The following is a 14330-nucleotide window of genomic DNA, read 5'->3' as shown; positions in this document are numbered from 1 at the left end:
CTCCTTCATCTTGGCCTGCATAATAACCACCTTGGGGCCACATACCGATGGCCTAGCTTAAAGGCTACGGACAAGGCAAAATAGTCAGAGACATAAATGTCTAAGATTTCATGTCCAAAACTCAGGCGTGTTTGAATCCTTCAATTGGCCAGCGGCTAAGGCTATGTTTGTATCCTTCTAACTAATTATTTGTCCGTGACTAGTGACTAATAATTAGCTAGTAACAATTATTTAGGGTATATTTTGAAGTCTTGACTAATAGATGTTCTTTTCTCTTTATACGATCTATTAACACCTATTAGCAAGGGTAAATGACTAATGGGCAAATAATTTGCTTCGGCTAACAATTAGCCAATTTATTAACCAGTTTATGTTGGAGACTAAAATGTTAAAAATAGACGGCAAACTATTTGCCACACGGATCCAAACAGTCCCTAATAACTAGCCGGCAAATAATTAGTTAGCAACAATTAGCCATGATATGTTTGGAGTCTTGATTAATAGATGTCTTTTTCTCTTGTCATGATCTATTAACACCTATTAGCAAGATCAAATAGTTAATAAACAAATACTTTATTAGTCCTCCAGCTAACAACTGGCCAACTTTATTAGCCCAAGGAGCTAAAATTAGCTGGCACCAGATGGATCCGAACAGACCCTCAGACACATAGCTTCAAACTCGGCCGAGTTAGATTCGACCTGATTACATACGACTTAATTGGTTGTCTGCGTAGTCTCGTCCTAGTCTATTGTGTGCGTTGACTGTCTATACCTATGTTTAGTTGTGCATACGGAAGACATAGGCTACCTAAGCGGGTGTAAAACAAGCTATTATACTCAGGAAACCACCGTATCTGGTGGGACATGCTCGCGTGAGCGTGCCTATGTGCGTAACAAATCAGCCGAATAGTGTTTGGACGGTGCTGATGAACTCAGTACTAACTTTCTTCTCTTGCTCCAGACTTGTCGAGTGCGTGGTCCCGTCCGGGTCGCTTGGAACTTCTTGCGTGTCATTTGTCAACATGATCTGAAGAGATTTCTCTTTCTACTTATTCCGAATTTACTACAAATATCACTGTCGAAGAAAGAAACCTGTAAGATAGATTAAGAGCTGCGGGGAGATTTGATAGAAAAGAGAGATCGCTGACGTAGCGATACTATGTCAGTCCCGTCGGCCGTCGCTTGGGCTGCCGGCCACCAAAATATCCTCAGTTTGGGCGGCGGCACCGGCACGTGGCCGGAGCATGGCCGGCCTGCCGAGTCAGGCGGAGGCGGGGACCCCCTCCGGCCCTCCCCTCACGTGCCGATCAATCCACGCACGCGCACCAGGCACCACCGCACCAGCCAAACAACTCATAAAAGCCACTCGCCGACTCGCGTAAACAAACCAAACCCCATTAACACCCGCCCATGCACCCGCGGGCCCCGCATGTCAGCGGCAGCGGCGAGCCGTCGCCTCACGCCGCGTCACCCTCGTGGCGCTCGGCGAGCGCGCGACACGCCGGCACGCCGCCCTCCCGTGATGCCCGTTCTCTCTCCGTTTTGGAATTTCTCGGCGACAGCGACCCTGCTTGCGATTTGCGAAGCTGCGAGAGTGGCGGTGCTAGTAGTCTAGTAGAGTACTCCCAGTAGATAAGCAAGCTGCGGGCGCCGCCCAGATGGGAATCGGGTTCCGACTTCCGACACGCACACGCCCCCACATCGCGCCGCGATGGCTGCTTCGCCCTCGCCGTCGACCGCGACCGCGACCGCTTCTCCCTCAGCGTCAGCGGCGGCGGTCTTGGCTGTAAACGGGGAGCGGGTTGAGCTCCGCGAGGGGGACGTGAACCCCGGCACCACGCTCCTCGAGTTCCTCCGCACCCGCACCCGCTTCACCGGGCCCAAGCTCGGCTGCGGCGAAGGCACGTCACCCCGCCCTCCTCCTCCCTCTCCCCGCGCTCTTCCGTTTCGTTCCGCGGCTTTTGAGCTTCACGGCCCATTTCTGCAGGCGGATGCGGCGCGTGCGTGGTGCTCCTCTCCGCCTACGACGCGGCTTCGGGCGCGGTGTCGCACGCGGCGGCGAGCTCCTGCCTCACGCTGGTGCACGGCCTTCATCACCGCGCCGTGACCACCACCGAGGGGCTCGGGGGCGGCGGCCGCCTCCACGCCGTGCACGAGCGGCTCGCGGGGTTCCACGCCTCGCAGTGCGGCTTCTGCACGCCCGGGGTGTGCATGTCCCTCGCCGCCGCGCTCGCGGGGGCCGAGGCCGAGGCCAAGGCCAAGGCGGGGAGGAGGCCCGCCCCACCCGAGGGGTTCGCGAGGCTCACGGCGGCTGAGGCGGAGTGGGCCGTGGCGGGAAATCTCTGCCGTTGCACGGGGTACCGCCCGATCGCCGACGCCTGCAAGAGCTTCGCGGCTGACGTGGATTTGGAGGACCTGGGCCTCAACTCCTTCTGGAGGAAGGGGGACGCCCATGCTTCCAAGCTGCCGCGGTACGACGAGGGGAGCATCGGTGTGTTCCCGGAGTTCCTCAAGGCTGAGATCAGAGCTTCTTCTGGGGTTGACCAGTACACACCGCCGGCATTGCTGGGAAGTGCCACCACTTGGCACCGGCCTCGGAGCGTGGAGGAGTACTATAAGCTGGTAGATTCTGAGTTGTTTGACCAAAGTAAAACAAAGGTGGTTGTGGGGAACACAGCTTCAGGCGTTTACAGAGAAACAGAGGTGTATGATAGGTACATCGACCTCAGATGCATCCCGGAGCTGAATTCGGTTAGTAAGGAAGCCAATGGTGTTCAAATTGGAGCTGCAGTAACGATTTCTCAGGCAATTGAGATTTTAAGAGTAGAAGCTGGTGGCTGCAATGATGTAATCTTCTGTAAGATTGCTGATCATATGGAAAAGGTGGCGTCTCCATTTGTCCGGAACACTGCAAGTTTGGGTGGAAATTTGGTGATGGCACAGAGGGACCAGTTTGCCTCTGACATCGCAACGATCCTTCTTGCTGCTGGGTCATCGATATGCATCCAGGCATCATCAAAAAGGTTGACTGTCATGATGGAGGACTTCCTTCAGATGCCACCTTGCGATCACAAGACACTGCTATTAAGCATTTGCATTCCTCGTTGGACTCCTATTGGTGGCCTATTTTCTGGTGATAAAACCATGGCTGGGACAGAAAGTAAGACAGGAACTTCTGTGCTGTTTGAGACGTACCGAGCTGCTCCACGCCCTCTTGGCAATGCAGTTGCATATCTTAATTCTGCTTTCTTGGCTCAGGTCTCTTCAGATGGAACTTCAAGCAGATTAATATTGAGAGAGATATGTCTGGCTTTTGGTGCATATGGGAGCCAACATGCCATCAGGGCTAGGAATGTTGAGAAACTGTTAGTGGGTAAACCTATTACTACATCGGTGCTACTTGAAGCATGTAGACGTCTCAAGGAAACAATTGTTCCTAAAGAAGGCACAAGGCATGCTGCTTATAGGTCAAGCTTGGCAGTTGCCTTTCTGTTTACTTTTCTTTACCCAGTAACTGAAGGAACTTTGAAGACTGTAAAGGAAGTTCATCTTAATGGCTATGCAACTTTTGGCACCAATGGAAATCCAAATTGTGGACCCGATGCACATGTTGATGTTTCACTTAAAAAGGTCATTGATGTGAACTCCGGTTCATGTACCAATGAACGCATTCTTGAATATTCAAATCAGATTATTGAAATCAATAAAGACTATTTCCCCGTTGGCATACCAACCAAGAAGGTTGGAGCAGAACTCCAAGCCTCTGGTATGCACTTTGCACTTGTATTTTATAATCACTCCCTACAGACAAGAATAAGTGACAGAACATGTACTAAACAAGTGGTCATGCAAATGATACTTCATAACTAATTTGTCTATTATAATATGAAGACATCTGGTAACATTTATCGTATCATTGAAGTATTTCTCAATATAAATCTGCACATACCATTTCCATATGTCGAATCCAAAATTCATGGAAACATTGATAACCAAAATTTATAAGTTGGCCACACTCTCCCATAGCACCACTTACACTGAAGGAAATACTTCTGTGGAATATAACTGGTATTTATTTATGGTTACATTTGTTTATTTTTAATGCAAATGGTTACATTTATGTAGCATGTTATATTTGCTTGCAACCTTGCTCATGCTATTTATTTGCTTGGTATGTCTTCCTATCTCCCCTTTTTGATTGTAACTAATAATAGTTATTAGTATTTCAGTCTGTTCTTTAAGTATTATCATCAACGTGACTTATGTAAACTTCGGTGCTGATACAAAACCACACACATAGGTGAGGCTGTATTTGTGGATGACATCCCCGCTCCCAAGGATTGTGTTTATGGAGCATTTATATATAGCACAAAACCTTTAGCCCATGTGAAGAGCATAGAACTCGACCTTTCACTCAAGCAGCTTAAAACGCTGGGAGTAGTTACTGTTAAGGATATTCCAGAATGTGGCAGCAATGTTGGGGCCAACACTATATTTGGACCTGAACCTCTGTTTGGTGATCCAGTTACTCAGTGTGCAGGGGAACCTCTTGGTGTTGTGGTATGGTTTGTAGTTATATTTCGATTTGAAGAAATTCTCTAGACTTCTTTCCTTTAGTAATGAAAATTATGTCTATGACCATGTGTGTTATGGTTCAGTTCTGTTGTTACTGAATCTTTTTGGCACAGATTGCAGAAACACAAAGATTTGCCAATATAGCTGCAAAAAAAGCTGTTGTTAACTACAGTACTGAGAACTTAGATGCTCCAATTTTATCCATAGAGGAGGCTGTTAAAAGGTGCAGTTATTTCGAAACCCCGCCGTTTCTTCTTCCCCTGAAAATTGGTGATTTCTCAAAAGGAATGGCAGAAGCAGATCAGAAAATCTATTCTGAGGTACACTCTGTGCAGTTTGGTCTCTGGCTAAATTATTTTGATGTAAAGCAGGCAGAGTATGTGCCTGAGCTCTAGCATTCATAATTGTTAGTCAAAATAATATCTTACATGGGTTCTTCACTAAGTATTGGGCCCTTGTGACATGAGACCTTAGTATCTTACAGGTTTGCTATATAATATGTTACTTCTGTGTTGGCCCACCTTTGTTGCTAAAAGTGATTCAGCTAAATCGGTTTTGTGGAATACTTGTGCCTGTCCTATTCCTTTGCTTTTGATTTAGTGCTGCCTTACCTTAGCTATCCTTGTATGTAACTGGTCCTTATGAGGCTCTGGCAGATCCTACCAAGGGAATAAAGTTTAGTGGGCATCTTTTTTTATCAATCCTTTATATTGCTATATGTTCTGCACCTGACGAACACTTATTGCAGGTTAAACTCAATTCTCAGTACTACTTTTACATGGAAACACAAGCTGCTCTGGCAATACCCGATGAGGATAACTGCATGGTAGTGTATAGCTCAAGCCAATGCCCTGAGACAGCACAGAATGTCATTGCAAAGTGCCTTGGTTTACCTTGTCACAACGTTCGTGTTATTACCAGAAGAGTTGGTGGTGGATTTGGAGGAAAGGCTGTTAGATCATTACCTGTAAGTGTCAGGCCATAATCACTTATAGCATTCCATTTCCGTCCACTCTTAAAGAGCTGGAAACAAAATTCATTTTCACCAGTCAATGTTCTGCATTATTATGGAGCATAAATGGTGCATAAACAAGTATTGTTTTATGTTTATTTATAGCATATTAAATAATCAGCAAACATGGCAAAAAGTGACTTGTTACATGCCCTTTTGTCATAGAGGTTTACTTGACTACCAGAATCTGAAACACATGAGTAACATTAACACAGTTAACTATTTGCAGCTCTGCACATGTCTGCATGTCCTAAGCGCACATCATGATCAGTCACGTTATGTGGTCAAATATAAAACCAGATCTCCAGCTCTTCTTTTTTAGCACATCCATGACACTGTACTAGTAAATCTGAATGAGCCTGCCATACACTATAACCTACCGATTTTCTTAAAGGAACACTCATCCTGTTTTACTTATAGGTGGCAACTGCTTGTGCACTTGCAGCATTTAAGTTGCACCGTCCTGTCCGTATGTATCTTGACCGCAAGACTGACATGATAGTGACTGGAGGTCGGCATCCCATGAAAATATGCTATTCAGTGGGATTCAAACCAGATGGGAAAATCACTGCTTTGCATATAGGTTTGTTCATAAATGCAGGAATGACAAAAGATATTAGCCTCATAATCCCTCATAATTTCATTGAGGCACTGAAGAAATATAATTGGGGTGCCTTTTCTTATGAAGCAAAGGTCTGCAGAACAAACCTTGCTACAAAGTCTGCGATGCGGGGGCCTGGAGAAGTACAAGGTTCTTATGTTGCCGAAGCTATAATTGAGCATGTTGCTTCCACGCTCTCCGCTGATGCTAATTTGGTTAGACGTAAAAATCTTCACACGGTTGAGAGCCTTGCTTTGTTTCACAGTGAGTGCACTGAAGATGCCATGGGTTATACACTTCACTCTATATGTGATCAAGTGACTGCATCAGAAAACTATCAGCATCGGCTTGAAATAATCCAGTCTTTCAACAAAAACAACAAATGGAAAAAGAGGGGCCTCTCTTTTGTGCCAATAGTACACAAAGTATTATCTCGACCGACACCTGGAAAAGTGTCTATTCTTAATGATGGATCTGTTGCTGTTGAAGTTGGAGGCATTGAGTTAGGCCAGGGGCTTTGGACAAAAGTGAAGCAGATGACAGCTTTTGGTCTTGGACAACTCTGTCCTAATCGAAGTCAAGAGCTGTTGGAGAGAATAAGAGTTATTCAAGCGGATACATTAAGTAACGTACAGGGAGGGTGGACCACTGGGAGTACCACATCAGAATCTAGTTGTGAAGCAGTTCGTCTCGCATGCAATGTCTTGGTCAACAGGCTGAAGCCAGTCAAGGAGCAATCTCAAGAAAAGCAAGACAATGTTTCATGGGATGAACTTATTTCCAAGGTTATTAGTCAATTTCTTTCTTACAAACTATCTTTTGAAATGACTGGTGTGATACGAGGGTGTCCTCCTGATTGAATTGTAGGGAATTACGTGTTGACTCTATAGGATCTTTAGCTTGTAACGCTAGCCACAAGAGCGGGAAAAACTAGGGCTATACCATTGGGATTGGAGGACCCCATAGGTGAGGAGACTCCAGCCGTTGGTGTCGAGTCGATGAAGCAGTGGCAGCAACACTCACTCTCACTAACCGGATATGTCATATGTGTGTGTAGGGACGAGGAGGTATCAGCGAATGTTGGTTCGCATGCCAGCCTTTTCCCCTTCTATTGTACGCAATGTGAAAGGGTCGCAACCAGAAGGTTGTTTCCCCCTCGATCAGGGCGTGAGGTGGAGTCGGGCTCAGTCCTCTGACCAAGTTCGACATGAGATAAACCTAACATTCTCCCCCTGTTCTCATACTTACTCGCTTATGTTTAGAACTTGTTAGACTATGTGTGTGTGAGTGTGTGTGGGCCGGCACCACTGTTGGGCTGCCAGCCCATTAGGGTTAGGGTTTCCTGTCTCTATATATTGTAACCCCATCTATTATCAATACAACACTTAATCTTCCAACATGGTATCGGACTAGGTTTAGGTTTTCCAGCACCACAGCAGCCGCCGGCCTCCTTCTCTCCCACAGCAGCCGCCGGCTGCTTCATCCCCGTTGCAAGCCGCCTCCTGCGCCGCTGCCCCCGGGAGGCTCAGCCTTCCCTCCCGGGGGCGGCCTCCCACCTGCCAACCGCCGAGGCCCCCCACTCCACTGCCTGCTGGCTGCTGCTTCCTTCCAGATCTAGGGGATCAAGCAGCCCCGCGCCGCCATGCTGCTCGCCGTGGCAGCAGCGTCGCTCGCCAGCTCCAACTTCCGCTCCCCGCACGAGCAGGCCATCTTCGAGATCGCCCGCACCAACCGGCGCCCCGCCTGCGTTCCTCGCCATGTACTGCGCCGGCCACTTCCCAGCCGGCGGCCTCCTTCTTCCTCGCCGGCCTCCCCTGCCCGGCCGCGTCCGCGCCGCCCCCAGCCGCGCGCGCCCGGGCCTCCACCGGCGGCGCCCGCGCCGCTCCCTGCCGAGACCGCGCCGCCGCGGGCCGGCCTCGCCCACGACCTTCCCTGCCCGGCCGCGCCGCCAGGCCTCCGCGCCGCCTCACGCCCTGGCCGTGGCCCGCGCAGAGGCCGTCGAGGGCCGGACCATGCCGCCCCGCAGACGCCGCCAGCAACTTTCCTTGCAGTCTCTCTCGCTGCTGCACGCACACGTGCTGTCAGGACGCCTCCAACTGCACCGTCGGCTACGCCTAGGCACGGACGCCTCCCCAGCAGCGCTTTCCCTGCCCCCGCCGACCTGTGCAAGCGCGGGCGTGCAGCCACGGATGCCCTGCTGCAGCCAACCACGCGCGGGCTAGCCGTCGCCACAGCCCCGGCTCATGTCCAGCGGCGGCGCCTCCCCGTTGGCCACCCCCTCTCCTGAGGCTCTACAGCGTCGCCCGGATCCGCGCCGCCGCCGCGTCCTCTGACTGCGCCGTCACCGAGCAGTGCCTCCTCACGCTTCTCTTATCGCCAGCATCACCCATCCTCTGCCAGGTCCGGCGCAGGCCCCTGCCTGGCTGGAACCGCCCCGTCGCCCTCCCCTTCCTCGCCTTCGTCGGATCCGTCGCTGCCGCGGCCTTCCCGGCCGGATCCACGTTGTTGCGTCCTTCTCGGCTCGATCCGCCGTCCCTTTGGCTGGATCGCGTCTCCCCGTCCGGATCCGTCGCTGTCGTGGCCTTCCCGGCCGGATCCGACACTCCCCTTCTTTTCTGCCGCGGGCGCGGACACCTTGACCAGCGCAGCCGCGTGCGCTGCTGTCGGCCTCCCTGGCGGGGCTCCGAGACGCCTGGATGATCGAAGAAGCAGGAAGGTCGGCCTGCCGGTGCCCTTTTGCTGTGTCGCCCTGCCGATCGTTGACGCTCGAACGTCGACCCCTCCCGAAGATCAAACTTTTGCTGCGCGTCTTCCGACCGCGACCATCTCGACTTCGGCTACCTCGGCATCTAGGGGTTATCGTCTTTTTGGAGCACACAACGGTCTCTACTCCAGCCGCAACATTCGCACCATCACGACGCTGCGACTGCGGGGGGATTTCAACCCGTCGGCTCCTACCTTCGGCCTCTACTCCAGTCTCATCGTGTGTGGTGCCCCCGTTGCGACTGCGGGGGGATGTTAGACTATGTGTGTGTGAGTGTGTGTGGGCCGGCACCACTGTTGGGCTGCCAGCCCATTAGGGTTAGGGTTTCCTGTCTCTATATATTGTAACCCCATCTATTATCAATACAACACTTAATCTTCCAACAGAACTTACTCTCTCCATCCCATAAAATAAGGCGTATATTTTTTTGGCAAAGTCTTTACGGTGAAACTTTGACCATTAATTTCTTTTAAAATATGACATCAATAAATACAAAATGGGCATCATATTAAATTAATTTTTATACAAACTCAAGTATATAACATGCATACACTAAAATATATGTTTTTTTTGCTGAATTGTTGGTCAAAGTTTTAAAACGTTGACTTTTCTGAAAACATGCACGCCTTATTTTATGGGATGGAAGGAGTAGTTTCTTACTTCCTAGATCAACCTCACATTCTCCCGAAAGAGGCCCACATGATCTCCATTGTTAATTCAGATCAGACAATCAAAATCACTCAGTGTCAGGTATAGAATGCGGAATTTTCATTGTCCCCTGAAACCCTAGCTCATTCACATCGTCCTCGTGCCATAACGCTCCACTCTCATCCCCTCCCGAGCCGCACCTCTCCCTTCCTTCATCCGCATCGGTGAGCAAGAGATCTGGAGTCATTGTGGTGGCTCCAACGGTCGGTGTCGAGTCAATGAAGTGGTGGCTCCGCCTACTCAGATGGATTGCTCTATGGGTCATCCTCATGCGTGAGTGCGTTTGGTTGCAATGATGAGACATGATGAAATAGGATGATCCTCAGATAAGGTTGTTTGGTTCAGGGTCAGGGGTTAGGACAAGACTGTCTCAGTATTGTCCCCAATTGTCCCTCGAAATTAGAGGGACGAGAGGGGACGCCAGGGAACGTCCCTGTCCTAGGTATCCCGCAACCAAACGCACCGTAATTCTACAGGTGGGGATGACTCCAACGGTCAGCGTCGAGTCAATGAAGTGGTGGCAATGACACTTCCCCTCACCGAGATCGGGTATATGTGTAGGGACGAGGAGGTACCGGTGAACGTTGTTTTGTGTGCTGGTCTCGTCCCCTTCTATTATACACGGTGTGATGAGGGGCTGCAACCAAAACGTTGTTGTGCCCCCGATCAAGGCGCGAAGTGTAGTCAGACTCGGTCCTCTGACCGAGTCTACCGTGAGACTTAACACTACCCTCCTCCTTTCACTCAATGTAACTGAATGCAATTCTCTCTGCTTTGTCATATGAAAAACAAACATGCTCATGCATTGCCAGTTTTTTAACATTACAGGTGCTATTGCACATCCATAAATTAAATTACTTGGTATGAAATGTTGCTATCATCAACATGCAGGCCATAATGATTGGTGTAGACTTGTCAGCACGAGAATACTACATTCCTGGTCCTTCTGGCTCTTACCTAAACTATGGGGCTGCTGCTAGTGAGGTACCTTGTTTTACACCTTAAGTTTGGTTTAAGATAAACTGCTCTAGACAGCAGAATGATAACAGTAAATGACCAAAATGTATAAATCTCTATGCTAAGATAGTGTTCAATGTTGCAGGTAGAGATTGATCTTCTCACTGGAGCCTCCACAATTGTTCGAAGTGATCTTATATATGACTGTGGCCAGAGCTTAAACCCTGCTGTGGACTTGGGACAGGTGGGTTTTATCTGATTGGTTGTATTTGTCAGTGTTATTAAAACTACGTTTAAACGTCAAGACACTAATTATAGGTTGAAACCGCGCTTTGGCGTTCTAAACTGTAAAACGCAATGCTTCATGCGCTTTAGACCATTAGCTACTTTTGGGTCCAGTCTGTTAGTTACTTTTGTGTCCAATCCGGCTGCTCATGGGTGAAGTTTTGATAAGCCACTAACCTCTTTGTTTTGGTATTTAACTTCATGTTATTGTCTGAAATTATGATATACTGGTATTTTTCCTATGTTGTTTAAAATTACGTTTAAACTTCGTTTAAACGTTTTGAAGTCAAAACTTCACCCATGAGTGTTTCAACGTTTTATCGTTTTAATAACCTTGATATTTGTATTGGTATTTTTTTACATTGGAAAACCTGCAGATTTCTTTCCTTTTCTCTGTTTCTTTTGTTGATGTTTTTGAAGTATCATAGTGTCTAGCAGGTAGCTGGTAATAATAAATTAGTATTTTTGTAGTAAACTTGGAAAGCTAATATGCTGTGACAAACTAAGTATCTTGTGATATCATCTAAAGGTTGTAGTAATTCCATTTTTTTGCTAACTTCGTTCGGTGCTTTTCATTTTCCAGGTTGAAGGGGCGTTTGTTCAAGGAATCGGCTATTTCATGAGTGAGGAATATGTCACCAACTCAGATGGATTGCTTATCTCTGACGGGACTTGGACATACAAGATCCCAACTGTGGACACCATCCCAAAGCAGTTCAATGTGAAGTTACTTAACAGTGGATTCCACAAGAAACGCGTGCTCTCTTCAAAAGGTGCGAAGTTTTTCCTTACGGGCCACACATCTGTATGCATGCCCTAGATCAACTAGTTCTGTTCTGTACATTGGATGCAGCAGTTGTAACATGCTATCCGAGTTGAAAAGAAATTGATAAGTTTATCAGTGAGCATATGGTGCCCAGTGAAACTAGACGTCTGCATCTGCATAAATTGCATTATTTACTGTTCCAAAAGTATTCACAAGAAAATTCAGAGCTGCAGCATGCATGAAGTCATGCAAACACTGCACTTGGCATTACTGCTTCAGCGATATGTTGAAGCTGCAAACGCTGAGATTATTTAGGCCCTGTTTCAATCCCACTAGATAAACTTTAGCAACTTTTTTTAGCTATTTTTAGCCATTTAGTGATCTAAACAGGAGAGCTAATGGTGGTGTGATAAAATTTAGCACATATTATCTCATAAGCTGCTCAAGGGGTGCTAAAAGTAGCTAAACGTGTGCCAGAGAACCCCATTTTTCACTCATACACTCCAACCTCATTCCCTCTCTCCGCATTAGGGGCATAGGTGTCTTTTTATTCTAATGTGCTAAACTTTATTAGAGTAGTCCAAACACCCTAATGAGCTAAACTTTAGCATTTCAATTTATATGGCTAAAGTTTAGCAGGAAGCTAAAAATTATCCTGTGAGATTGAAACAGGACCTTAATTACTATCTTAAGTCTAGAAGTGTTGCATTGGCTAAATGCCCGATAGCGTCTCTCTCTCCTTTTTTTTTGTCTCCCTTTGTAACCTTTTTTAATAAAAGAGTGCTGTAGGGTTTTCCCCTACAGCCTTTTTCCCTAAAAAACATCTGTGCACTTGTCGCTCATACCACTTCCCTGGACCCTGGAACACTGCACCACGCACACGCTGTAGCAGCTGGGGTGATTGCGTGTGTGCATAAATTGCTCATACTTCACTTGGTTTCACTTGCTTATTTTCTGTTCTACTGACTTAGTCCTCCCTTTCTTGCAGCATCTGGGGAGCCACCGTTGCTTCTTGCAGCTTCAGTGCACTGCGCAACAAGAGAGGCAATTAGAGCTGCAAGGAACGAACAGCACTGCTCTGGATCCAAACCTTCACCATCCCATTTTGATCTGGAAGTTCCTGCCATCATGCCCGTGGTGAAGGAGCTGTGCGGCCTGGACAACGTAGAGAGGTACTTGGAGAGCCTGCTGAGCTCCGAATGAAAAGCCTACTCTCACCGTCAGCACTTGTTACCCTTACTCCCTTAGGCCTTGTTCGTTTCTGTCGGATCGCACCCGGAATCGTTCCAGCTAATCAAAGTTTATATAAATTAGAGAAACAATCCGGTTAGGAATCGTTCCGACCCACCAATCCGGCACAAACGAACAAGGCCTTAGGGCCTGTTCGTTTTTCACGGACCTGGAACGGTTCCTGGCCGGATTGTTTCTCTAATTTATGTAAGTTTTGATAAGTTGGAATGAATTCTGGTCTAATCCTGGACAAACGAACGGGCCCTTAGCCGTACAATACCAGACGTAGATAGCATAACGATAGCACAATGCGCGATTGTGCCGAAGTCATCAGAGAAGAGAGAATCATAGCTGTTAGATGATATCACCAAGTCTTTTGCACCTACGTCTTGTCAGCGAGAACATTTTGGGTTTCGAACAAGACAGACTTCCTCTGTGTGTAAAAACTTTGGGCATACCCCCCTCTTCTCATCTCCATTGGTGAGATTGGTGTGTACATGCTATTGTAGTTCAGAGTTCAGACAGAGTGACACGGATATCAGAGCAGATCATAAGAACGTACTTGCAGCGATGGAACTGAGATTATTTTCTATATTCTTTGGCCACTGAATGTGCTTCAAATGACAGCAGCAGCAACATTTTGTATGTATCAGGAGAAGGACGCACTCCTGGTAGCTCATGTGTACCATTTTACAACTCAGCTCAAGATGTATGAGCCTGTTTCTTTGCCTGAACTAAGCTGTCCTACGGCCTGGTAGGGTTGAGTAGAGCCGGAATATTCTCAAACAGGTTTGGTGTGAAAAAAATTGTTGTAATCTGCGAGTTGTGGGAAAAGCTGTTGTGGGCTGTGAGCTATTAAAAAACTAAAAATTGTTTGGTCGAAACCACTAAAAATCGTTAAAAGTTCTTCGATATATGTTTTCACAGTTCTATCCAAAAGTCACTAAAAACAAGTCCAGTGGTGTTTTCATTTTTGCACTGCGAGAAAGTCAGTTTTTAAAAAAGTTGATTCCTAGATTCAGCCATTTAATTTGGATTTTGGCTTTTAGAGGGCAAAAGCCAAAGCCAAACACACCATAGGTCTAGACCTTTAGGTATTTGGGGATAGGCTTTTACTTAAGAGTTGTTTCTACGTAACTTTTCATATATATATTGTCTTTTAACTATATTTATATTTATAGTATTTTAATTGTCTCTTGTACTACTAAGAAAATTGATCTCCTTTTCATATATATATATATATTGTCTTTTAACTATATTTATATTTATAGTATTTTAATTGTCTCTTGTACTGCTGGGAAATTGATCTCTTTGAATTATACTAACTCCGCTCTCGAATATTTGTCGTTAGTTTATTTTTAACTAAAACGCGACTAATAAAAAAAGTTAGTTTATTTTTAACTAAAACGCGACTAATAAAAAAACAGAGTAC

General features: G+C 47.1%; 1 protein-coding gene across 3 annotated transcripts; it reads left to right on the top strand.

Annotated features, from left to right (window-relative positions):
* The first annotated feature begins 1556 nt into the window (after nt 1-1556).
* Nucleotides 1557-13503, top strand: LOC103631977 (indole-3-acetaldehyde oxidase-like). 3 transcript variants are annotated; one of them, XR_004851349.1, is made up of 12 exons: nt 1557-1901; nt 1988-3766; nt 4301-4560; nt 4689-4895; nt 5324-5542; nt 6008-6973; nt 7056-7154; nt 7246-7388; nt 10552-10644; nt 10763-10861; nt 11486-11675; nt 12657-12911. XR_004851349.1 is itself a non-coding variant. In XM_020540976.3 (10 exons), the coding sequence occupies exons 1-10, from the start codon at nt 1712-1714 to the stop codon at nt 12869-12871; spliced, it is 4218 nt and encodes a 1405-aa protein (XP_020396565.1). In that variant the 5' UTR covers nt 1567-1711; the 3' UTR covers nt 12872-13503. The 3 variants fall into 3 exon arrangements, 1 of the variants encoding a protein (XP_020396565.1); XR_004851348.1 differs by lacking the exons at nt 7056-7154; nt 7246-7388 and having other exon boundaries at nt 10489-10644; nt 12657-12916; XM_020540976.3 differs by lacking the exons at nt 7056-7154; nt 7246-7388 and having other exon boundaries at nt 1567-1901; nt 12657-13503.
* Nucleotides 13504-14330: the final 827 nt, after the last annotated feature.

Source organism: Zea mays, chromosome 7 (assembly GCF_902167145.1).
Source record: "Zea mays cultivar B73 chromosome 7, Zm-B73-REFERENCE-NAM-5.0, whole genome shotgun sequence".
NCBI classification, from domain to species: Eukaryota; Viridiplantae; Streptophyta; class Magnoliopsida; order Poales; family Poaceae; genus Zea; species Zea mays.
This window is presented reverse-complemented; position numbering and strand designations above follow the sequence as displayed.

Coding starts and splice junctions, on each gene's coding strand:
- LOC103631977 (XM_020540976.3), top strand. CDS start 1,712: ATGGCTGCTTCGCCCTCGCCGTCGACCGCGACCGCGACCGCTTCTCCC. Junction 6,974..10,551: donor GGGATGAACTTATTTCCAAG/GTTATTAGTCAA, acceptor ATCAACATGCAG/GCCATAATGATTGGTGTAGA. Junction 11,676..12,656: donor ACGCGTGCTCTCTTCAAAAG/GTGCGAAGTTTT, acceptor CCTTTCTTGCAG/CATCTGGGGAGCCACCGTTG.